Source organism: Nicotiana tomentosiformis, chromosome 12 (assembly GCF_000390325.3).
Source record: "Nicotiana tomentosiformis chromosome 12, ASM39032v3, whole genome shotgun sequence".
Lineage (NCBI taxonomy): Eukaryota > Viridiplantae > Streptophyta > Magnoliopsida > Solanales > Solanaceae > Nicotiana > Nicotiana tomentosiformis.
The window spans coordinates 31785525-31797040 of NC_090823.1; the positions used below are offsets into that span (position 1 = coordinate 31785525).

The following is an 11516-nucleotide window of genomic DNA, read 5'->3' on the forward strand; positions in this document are numbered from 1 at the left end:
ATGGATCATCAACTTATATAATATCCCGGAAATCACAACTTTAGATTCATTGAAAATGAAGAATTTAAGCACAATAGATTTCTTTCCAAGAAATGGAGTAAAATGATTGGCAATCGAAGCGCAAGTTAAAATCATAAGCAAATAGCACACCATTTATTCTTGAAATGCTTTTCCCCAAAGAGGGAAATACACAGTTTCCACTCACGAATATGTAAGAATGCAAAATACATTGAAAAAACTTACAAAGCATAGCATTATTTAAAACAGCCACATATGGGCATGACTTGAGTACATAAGCTTTTAGGCAATTCTTTTTCTTGAAATAATTTTGGAACAATTGAATCAAATCTCATTTCATAATCTTCCTCACATCATCTTATTTCATTGGCACCACTAGCCACAAGCATAACTTTCATTCTTGGCACGGTGGCCACACTTTATATCACCAATACTGTTATTTCATTTTCAAGCATCTTTATAGATTATAAACAACACGACATTTTCAATCAAGACCTTAGGTACACATATGAGCAATTAAGAGTCTTAAGCATATCGAGTTTTTCTCACACAAGTTGGCATACTAACTTTTATTTGAAACACGATTCAAAGCCATAATATTTTAATACACAACCCATACTTTGAACATATATCTTTCGACATAAGGCTCATTTGAAATAGTCAAGTTTATAAGGGATAACCCGGAACATAGCAATTAGGAACTTGAGCCAACCATACTTGAAACTTACGAGAACATCATGGAATTCAATTCTAAGAGAGTAGTTTAGCCAACATACCTTGTTTGATCTTTCCTTAAGTTACTACAACGTCCCAACACTTCTAGCAATAACAATCTATAAGAAGGTAGCGAAAATCGGATAATAATTAGAAGGATTCACATGGTGTAACTCTCTTAGGAATTTTGTCAAACACCTAGTATGCAAAATAGACTATAAAGCTCTACAATGGTAATCCCTTCCTCCGTCAACCAATTTCAACAAGAAACTACCCAAACTAGTTCATTAACCTCACATACTACAAGCTATTGATACATGCATGGCCTAATTCCAACTCCATAACCTAATTAAACCTATAACAATTGCATGAATGCTTTAGGACAAGGTCTTACCCGGGTAGATGATGGTCTAGTGAATGGCTTCTTGATTCTTGAAGATTGGTGTAAGATTGGATGATTAGAATGCTAGCTTTCCTCCTTCTCTCTCTAAAATGCTCTCACCTCTCTCTAAAATCATCAGATAATCACCCCAAAATAATCCCCAAAATCTATTTATTAAGATGGGATCGGGTTATAAAAATCAGAAAATAGACCCTCCGAAATCAGGTCTGCGGTCGCATAACTGACCGCAGAACAGGTCTGCGGTCCGCAAACTGGACCGCAAAATGGTCCTCAAAAATCTAGGCTAGACTGGTCAGGTCTGCGACCGTTCTGCGGTCCGCAGACCATTTATGCAGCCACAGAATAAATTATGCGACTGCAGAATGGGCGCAAAATAACTTTCAAGATTCAACAACTCCCTGCTCAACTCTGCGACCATTATGCGGCCTGCAAAACGGTTCTGCGGTCGTGAAACATACCGCAGAATTGCCTTCTTCTGCCAAACCATCAAACACGTAAGCCTACCTCAACGCCACGAAACACGTAAACCTACCTCAACACCACGAAACCTTAAATTCCTTGGCAAAATTTAACGAGGCCTTACAGTAATACTCAGAGAAATTTCTTAATCAGTTTGTACACAATACATAAATATAGACTTTCAAGTTTAACAGTTTAAGCTCAACACTGCTAAAATATGCCAAGTATGACTGATATGAGGAATGTTGCATCTCTATATCTACATGTCAAATGTGCATGTCACATGTAATGCATCACAATGATAACTCATGTACTCACGCTCTCAGAGTACTCCATCTGACTGTCACAGCTCTCACGCATCACACTCAACCACTCAGCACTGTACGGTACCTGCGCTCACTACTGGTATGTCAGACTTTAGAGGGGCGGATCCTGCCCAAGCGCTAATATAAAACCAATATAACCTGTTGTGACATGAAACCCCATCCCATAATAATAGATAAAGACTATAAGGCTTGTTGCGGCATGCAGCCCGATCCATAAAAATAATATATATAAAACCAAGAATGTTTGCTGCGGCGTGCAGCCTAATCCACTACATCACTCACAACACAGCTCCCAAGCCCCAACTCAGTCATCAACCTCTTCAGTCTCTCGGGCTCACAAATCTCATGCCAGTCAGTCCAAACAATGATACGTGATGTAAGAATAAATATCAATAAAGACTGAGATATGCTATGCAAATGATGGATGTGGCTGAGTACATAATTGCAATTTAAGCAAATAAATCAACAGCAAAAATGACCTCAGTGGGTCCCAACAGAATAAGTATATAGCCTAAACATGATTTCTTTGAGCTCAAGCAATACTCAAGTTCTTCCCTTGAAAAAAAACTCAGAAGCATCGGACAACTAGGGGAAGGGCAGATTCAATTATATACAGAACTTGACCCTCGATTACTCTATGAATTGTAACAAGGAAAAAGTAACTTTATATCATTACAGAATTTAGAATTAAAAGATATCTATCCTTACAAAGCAATGCCAGATACCAAATTTGGAAGAAAGTAATACCTCACTAAAAAGCCTATCAATCATTAGCCTGCTCATCATGATCAAGCTGGTCATGGCCAGAACCGTAATTAATCCACGGTAACATAGACTCGAGCAAGACAGCAATTGCATTTCGATCAGACAGATCTTGGACACGGTTGTTTGCAGGTTGAGCATCATTTGGCACCTCTCTCCTCGGGTCAACCATGAAATTTTGCAAGTTATCAGGAGGCAAAGTCGGAACTGAATCAGAGAAATCTGATACCAGCAAGTGAGAATACCTGGTAAAAGTAGACAGCTTAAGTTTTATAACCCACGTGCATAAAGTGAATGGTGTACATAGTAAATGAGTAGTAACTGAAGATAATCATGCAATATGCCCAAAAATAAGCAACACATTTTCTTTTCTGTTGATGAGAGGAACATGGCGAAAGGCAGCACTCACTCATTTTTCTCAGATGAAAAAGCTTCTTTTCGCACACACGTCCAGTCTCCGACATCATTCCCGTCATTCTGCAGTGTCTCAATTACTGAAAGTGCAGAATCCCTAAGAAACTTCTGGAGATCAGGAAGCCTCCATATAAGGTAGCTCCTTTCAACATATATATTGATCAAGTGATCCAAGGAAGGTGTCCCCGTTTGATCAGAGCTAAAGAACTTGTGCTTGATTATGCTAGTCCAAGCTTTATCCTTTAAGGGTACCTTTGACACTAACTTTTTCAACACTGAAGGATGTAGCATCAATGCCTGCTTCATGAGATCTGTTGAAGAAGCTTTTAAATTCTCTGTCTTTATATCTTTGGCATGTTCCTCATTTTCGATGTAGTAACGGCACACGGCAAGAGAATAGGAGTAATTTGGAAATAACCACAAAGAATTATCACTCTTATATTGCTCAGAGAACTGTTCAAGCCATGTATACTCCTCTGCTCTTAAAGAATAGTAGTCAATACAGAACAAGACTCCCATTGGATCGTCTGAATCTAGTAGAAGCAATAATTTGCAAAGCTCAAGAGCAGACCGATGGCAGCCGCGTCTATCCATGTTTTTCATGTGGGAGAAAAGCACAGAGAACAACGGCTTGTTGGTTTCACAACTATACTTAAGATGACAGTTGCCCATCAAAGGAGTGAACATTGGATGCCATGCACGTTCCAATGCATACAGACATTTTGCGGTGCAATCAGCCGACATTTGATGTTCACCACTGAATTTATAATATTCGGCTAATGTAATGAGTGACTCAACATGATATGGATGATGCAATAGAATATTCACGATACCGTTAAAATCATGAACTGCCTTAGCACTTTCAAATGCTTCCTGGGCTTGGCTGTAGGATGATGTATGTACATACCTACGCGATGTGAACCCAATTAGTTTGCACTTTAAAGAGATAAAACGAACCGCTGTTAGATGTACATCCATCCTCAACGATAAGAAGCATTATCATCAAAAGAAATAAAAATATAAGGTTAAAGTTTCAACTCATCTTCAACTAAATCTCAACTTCAATGATCAAAGTAAGTTGACAATTACCCCCCAAAAAAGGGATAACCTAAAATGTAATTAAACATAGAAAAGGAACCAAGATGCTGAAGCCCATTTATTGCAGCTGTCCTCTCATATAGGGCTCTCATTTTGGCTGTTGGGATTTTTTCTACCTTCACCTTCTTTATTTAAAAGCAAAAATTGACAAACATTCTAAGTAGCCCAGAGTTTTGTATGAATTTAAGGCATTCAGCAATCTGTTGGCAGGATATTATTTTTTAAAACATACAAATCTTATTCAAGGACAATCAGATAAATAGAAGCTTCGCATCTAGCTCAAATTAGTACTCATTGAGGTTAAGTGGTATAACACCAACAGATGGATCTTTACAATTAGGTAATATCTTTCATACATTCATAAACTAGAACCATTTTTTTTCTATTTCAGTATGTCACTGACTACAAGCACATAAGAAACCAAAAGGCAATAATTTAACATTTCATGCTGAATGGAGGTCAGCTACTAACTTACATGGTAGTCAAAACCGTCCTGCTAGCATATACTAAGAAGCACGAATCAGACTTGGAGAAACTCCGAATGACAGCATGTAAATGCAAACAGATTATACTTGCGAAATTTTTTGTTAATGAACTACTTATGAAAGTTATAGTACAAAGACTAGGAACAAATTAAATAATGATATTTGTGTCAACATACATACATACATAATACACACACACACATTCATGAGTTTGAGAATTCAAATTCAATAATTAAAGTAAATTTAGATCATGCCATGACAATTTCTTACCCACAATTATTGTTTAGGAAATCCATATAAACTAGTTATTTCATTATGCAAATTACTTTCATTAGAATTTTTGTGGTGCAATGTAGCTGACCCCACCTTGTTTGGTACTGAATCATAGTTGTTGTTTTGTGGTGCAATATTATACAACTTCCTTTTTTTCTTCTTACCAAAAAAGAGTTTCATCCAATTTTTTTAAGATGAAATACTAAATATTAGCCAAAAGGAAGTCATAAGGAACACATGTAGCAAAGCCAATTTTAATACTCACTTCGCATAATTTTTTATACTAATTATTATTTAATCTGATCCAAAGGTAAACATATTTCATAGAATTTGCTAACTAAAGAATAGTTCATATGTTTTCGAATCATCCAATGAAAAATTACAAAAAAGAACGCATTGTTCATGATGAAAACTTATACTTTGTTCCTTATAAAATGTGGTCTAAATGTTTTGCTGTGTTTCATCTAGCACATTAAACTGAATATTGCATTCATACCCCTGTAGCACTAGCAAAAGCATATAATCTTGACATGTCAATACTATCAAGAAAAGCAATGACATTTACCTAAAATAACAGATCCCATCTCTGGTTTCCATAAGTTCCATCGATAGTGATCCATCCCACCTCGGCCAATGTTCTAAAGGAGAAACAATAATAGTCTTCCGGTGGTTCTGGCTCCCACGTCTTCCGCCTCTTGATTGTCTAGAACTTCCAGTTTGATGACTTTTTTCAAACGAATTCACCACTCTAGAACCAAATATCCTTTTTAGTTCATTTTCTGCATTAAGAAATTTTGGGTCTACTTGTAAGACAGATGATGTACACTGCTTGACCACTTTTCCTCTGCCATTAAAATTTGTCGTATTAGATTTTCCAGGATCGTGAGCAACATGCTCAAGATGAGAAGAGTCATCTTTAATTGACAACTGTTCTAATGACTCGTTCCAAGAGTTGTCATTATCCCCAGCTCTTGGTTGTGACTTCTCCTTGTTTTTATTCTTTTTCTTTTTCTTTAATTTGCTATCTGACAACACAAATGCTTCAGGGGTGGCTTTTGTGGTGAAGGACTGCTTCTCATCGCTGTTACGGGTTGAGGATCCATCATCGTTATCTGCCTTGTTTTCCTGCAGCAATAATCCATCATTTGGTATGGCTTCTGTCAACTAATTATAAAATCAACAATGAAGCAACGGTCACACTATAGTAGCATATATTCTCATAATCTTATAAAGGAGGCTGTTCTCACATTATAGTAGCATATATTCTCATAATCTTATAAAGGAGGCTGTTCTGACACAAGACAATCTTATAAAGAGAGGGATTCAATTGTGCTCAAGATGTCACTTATGTGGAGAAGATGTTGAGACAGTTAGCCATCTATTTTTACATTGCAAGATAACTGACCAGTTATGGAAGATCTTTATTAATCTCAGGGGCATAGCTTGGACAATGCCTAGTAAGATTACTGAAGTTCTTTTCAGTTGGGATGAAGCTGGAACTGGAGCAAGAGACAGAGATAGATGGAGAACTATCCCAGCATGTATTTGGTGGACAATCTGGAAAGAAAGGAATTCCAGATGTTTTGAGGATAGAAGAAATTCTGTGCAGAAGATCAAGCTTAATTGTGTTTTGCTTTTTTGCTTTTGGTGTAAACAGATCTACGCAGATGATACTTTTTCAATCCTAGATGTCCTAGAATCTTGTTAGGCCTGAGGTCCAAGTTTTTTTCTTTTGGCTACTCACTTGTAAATATGATTTCAGTACAACCTATGTACTTATTTTATTATAATATACAATATGTTACCATCTCAAAAAAACATATATTCTCATAATCAGAATTTTTTTTACAACAAATCAGAAGGTTAAGAAATAGAGAAACGGTTACTTATCAAAGAAACCAAAAAAAGAAAAGAAATAGAGAGACGGTTAAAGTTATCACTAGGGTAGAATGCATAATCAACTGCATACGAAGAGGCATCTGATTTCTGTACCAACTTAATCGTCATGGAAACAATGTGAGTTTCTCAAAGCATGTCGAGTGAGGAGATTTGACTGACAAGTCACATTCTTTTTCTAATAAATTGGATAATCATTTCATTGAATACGCACCAAGTTGATGCCAAAAAGTTATAATAATGTTCATACAATCAATCCAACTATCTTTTCAAAAGGAATGTTTTCTTACCCAAAATTTATAAGTAAAATTAGAGCAAACTCTTGCTTTTCTATGTTGGCTTTACAACTCCTTCAAACTCTTTTTGCTGCTTTCTCCGACATAATATAAGACCAACTTACCATGATACATCCCTTCCTACTCGATTTATGCACTCCAAGCCAAACCAAAAGTAGGAGCAGTTATATGTATCACAGAGCGAGCAACAGAATAACAAAATGTCGCAGACCAATGGACATACGCTCAAACGGACTATTTCCTGTGAAATGGCGAGTATTGATTTGGTTGTTCGGGAATCTCAAGCATAGAAATCTACAGAATTTGAGTTCCGAAAAGCTAGTTCCCCGAGCACCAAGGGGACACAGTTCAAAAAAACTCGGAAGATATGGGGCCACCCTTCTTCACTTGAATACAATGTACCTGTGACGTGCGCTTAACCCACACATCATGCGATGCGCTCTTACCACTAGACCAAAGCCTTGGGGACATATCAATATGATTTTTTCTGCACCACATTTCCAATTTGTCGCTTCTTCAATCTAAAATTCCTACCAAATCCTTGACTTCTTGAATACAATTGGATTTAAGCAAATACTGAATCATTCGATCTACCTCATATATTTTAAAGGAGAACTCTACCTTCTCTAACTAAAATCATAGAATATTCCTGCAAGATAAAATAGAGGGACATTCCATTGACCATTGGTATGCTCATTTGGACTCACATGACTTTCTTTCTCTGCTTTCCAGTCTGGTTGATGGATCTCTTGTTATTGATTTGCCCACATACCAGTCTTCAATTAAACCTTTACTCACAGGATATTAGCCACCTTTCCTCATGTTACATGGGTTTGAAGCTTTGGGACAAGAACTAAAGGCCTTATTTGGCGAAAAAGGTAAATGGTAGCTTCGCAATAAAATCCTACTCCTTGCTTACGCCGAGTTATAGGATGAGCAATTCTAATGAATCTCATCAGAAGACGAAAGAACTTCTACTCTTTGGAAGGATTGTGGCATATGAAGTGGTACTTAGGCAAGAAAATTATCTTATTTTGAGCTTTGGTAACAGATGTTTATGTGTGAAAAGCAGAAACCATGGAAATTTTTTAGTTACCTTTTTTTTTTTTGCATTGCGAGGTAACCAAATAGGCGTAGTGTATGTTTGTATACTTACCTGGATGGAGTGGTATGTCAATTAACATTTGATGTTTATCATTATGGAGGCGCGACATAGTCTGCGAAGAAGTCCAGAAAGTGGCATAGTTGTGGATAGCTTAAGAATAGTTGTTAAATTTATATTCTTGGCGTAATCAAAATGATGTGCATGACTTAGAAAGCTATAAGGATTATTTCAGTACTTATGGTGCAAATCGTGAAACCCATACAGCACTAGTTTGGTGTCTATCGGTTTCAATACCCATGCTTATCAACAGAATACTCTTTAGACTAACTCATTTTCCAGACCGACTTGTAACAAACACTAATAAGCCACTTGAAATTACTAAACTCCGACAATCTAGCAGAAACTAATAAAAATACTAATCAACAACAGTGCGAAAGGAGAAACTGACAGGGAAGTGAAGTAACTCGGTTTTGATGATAAGGGAACAATAAAGTACGAAAGAGCACGGAAGCCAATTTTGAACATGAGAGGCTTATAATTCGAAGGAAAAATGGAGCAAGGATTTCTTTCCAAACACCTGTTTTAGGAGGTGGCGCCAGGGATGCATAAAGATTTCAGCAATAAACATCAAGTTGGTGGAAAAATATATTTATGAGTAGTGCATAGTTGCATACTACTCAACTCGATTCATCCACACTTCTCCATCAAGCTTGACCGTCAACACATCATGGTATTCTCTCACCAAATAAACAAGTGGAATTAAGAAGTTCTTTCAAAGCTTTCTACATCATTCTCACTATTTACAAAAACAGCTTAATAGCCAACCAACTGGGCTGCAATGATTCCCTGTCACTTCAGATTATGCCCTATTCTTTCCATTAATCCTACCGGCTTAATTGATCCCAGACCCCACGGTGTGGGATATTATTGGATATGTTGTTGTCTACCGGCTTAATTGACCCTAAAATTAGGGTTGGGTTTACCTTACATTTTAGATTAGCATCTGCAGTCACACTCAATTTTGGCACTTGCAGCTATGTTTTCTATGATATATGTGGACACAAAAGTGGCAGTAGGATGAAGGCAATATTTGGAAGCACCTATGTTAACTATCACAATGGAAAGCTGATCAAATCAAAATGCCTTGTTTTTCTGAAACTAGTACACAGACCTCGTCAGCAGCATCTTCAGGTTATACCCTGTTCTTTCTTCCTTGAATAGGAAACGTTTTTAGATAAGTGCTTGAGTAGGAAACCTATATATCTAAAACAAGTAATGTGTAAGCACCAATTAGAATTGTCAAGCAACTTTTATAGGTTATACTATATTCTTGCATCTTAAGCATCTTGATTCCTTTCATCGATGGCCCTTCACTACCATTTCAAAACAGAGATTTATAGAAATCTATTCACGCCCAATTTGATCACATCCATTTTCCCCCCCTAGTTTCATTGATATTTTGAAAACAAGATTTGAAGTGGTCAATAATCCACTTACAACCGTACTTAACCATAAATCTAGGGTTGGGTTCTGTTCACTCGCACGCCTATTCTTGGTGCTTTCAGCTTTATGTTCGGTGATTCAAGTGGCCACAAAAACGAGGGAAGGAAAAATAAAATAGCCACCATAAGAAATTCTATGAAATAATGTGAATACACCAATTAGAACTGTTAAATAAACCTTTTAAGGGTTTACCCAATTCTAACATATTCATTTTATTTTTCATTAAGATTATATTGGGGTTTGCTACGCACACACCTCGATTGGTCCACAAGGTATCTGATTCTTCTCACCAGCACATGTATCAGGTTTAGGCTGATGGGAAGAAATCGCTTAGCGGTTTTTGTTTGTGCCGCGAAGAAACCCTGGTCACCAAGGTTTTCATCCATCTCATTGACCGTTAGGCCATACCCTAGGTGCTTACTTGAATTGAATTGGAATCTTAAGCAGCCATCAATGCAATTAGATGACAGCTCTTACTTTAGGGTCTATAATAAAGATTCCAATTCAGCTCTTAAGTGGTCTATAATTTACTTACTGCCTTCATCACATTTATTAGGGTTTTGTTCATTGGCACACTTATTCTTGGCACTTTCAGCTTTATCTTCAGTGATACTCACCGGACGCAATTCTATGAAATAAATTAACCATATAATTCAACCAAAATCACAAAACAACTACTATTAAATAAAAAAATCCAATTGTAATAAACACAAAACCTGGTCGTCAACAGCATCGTCTTCGTCGTCAAGGAGATCGAATGGATTACGAAAGGTAGAGGAAGAATGAGGAGGCGATTCAGATTCAGATTCTTCTTCTTCGCTGTTGTTGATGAGTTGTTGAGGCTCAGCTGGTTGTTCTTTTTCTTTCAAGATTTTTTTCATAAAACGAACCGACATTTTTCTCAAGAAGATTGTAAGAGCTAAGAGGTTTCCGCAAATTCAATTGGCTTTTTATAGCCGCCCAATCTTTTATGTCTTCGTTCCTTTACTTCTTTGTTCGTTTAAGGTGCGGAAGCTAATCCAAGGTTTATATACTAGTGTCAATTGCCAGGTGTGAAAGAATTGATGCAACTCGGCTAGGCCTTTTTTTTTTTACACGGTTTGGTTCGAAAACAAGTTATAATAGAGTGATTAATAATACATAAATTATTTCTTGTTTGTTATAAAATAATAAAAGAAGAAGAAAAGGAGGAGAGAATTCTTATTAATTTGAGATGAATTATAATGAAATAATATCCATATATTTATAAGGGAAAAATAATTTAGTCACAAAGTAATAAACCCTAAAATCTCTCTAAAATATAGACATTCACCTTAAATACAATTCTATTTATAACACTCTCCTTGAATATCTATTCAACAGATAATGTGTCTCGTTAAAACCTTAACTAAAATAAAACCTAGTGGAAAAAAATTCTAGAGAAGGAAAAAGAGTACACATATCTAACAATATACCTTTTGGTTGCCTCGTTAAAAACTTTGCAGTGAAAAAATCCAGTGGCACAAAATCTTGTAAGAGAAAAAGAGTACAGCGTGTATTAACTCTCCCTGACGAGATAATTAATTCACATCTTTGAGCCGTCGCATTCCAATCTTGTGCATCATCTTCAAAATATCGTTGGTAGAGATTTGATTAACAAATCAACCGTATTAACTTGAACGAATTTGTTTCACCTTGAAATCATTATTCCTGATAGAGATGTATTGTCTTCATATGATCTTGTTGGAATCGTGTTATCATGTTGCACTTAGGATATCGTGTTAT

General features: G+C 36.5%; 1 protein-coding gene across 1 annotated transcript; it reads right to left on the reverse strand.

The window, feature by feature from the left end:
• Positions 1 to 2406: 2406 nt before the first annotated feature.
• On the reverse strand, positions 2407 to 10758 carry LOC104118314 (uncharacterized). The gene is made up of 4 exons (XM_009629536.4): positions 10469 to 10758; positions 5518 to 6077; positions 3092 to 4003; positions 2407 to 2927 (listed from the first exon to the last, which is right to left on the reverse strand). The coding sequence occupies exons 1-4, from the start codon at positions 10646 to 10648 to the stop codon at positions 2684 to 2686; spliced, it is 1896 nt and encodes a 631-aa protein (XP_009627831.1). The 5' UTR covers positions 10649 to 10758; the 3' UTR covers positions 2407 to 2683.
• Between the last annotated feature and the right edge of the window lie 758 nt (positions 10759 to 11516).

Excerpts from the sequence above, each read along its gene's own strand:
- LOC104118314 (XM_009629536.4), bottom strand. The coding sequence starts at position 10,648 with ATGTCGGTTCGTTTTATGAAAAAAATCTTGAAAGAAAAAGAACAACCA. Across the intron at positions 4,004-5,517 it reads GATGGGATCTGTTATTTTAG|GTATGTACATACATCATCCT; the intron begins GTAAATGTCATT and ends CACATCGCGTAG. Across the intron at positions 2,928-3,091 it reads TTTTCATCTGAGAAAAATGA|GTATTCTCACTTGCTGGTAT; the intron begins GTGAGTGCTGCC and ends TACTTTTACCAG.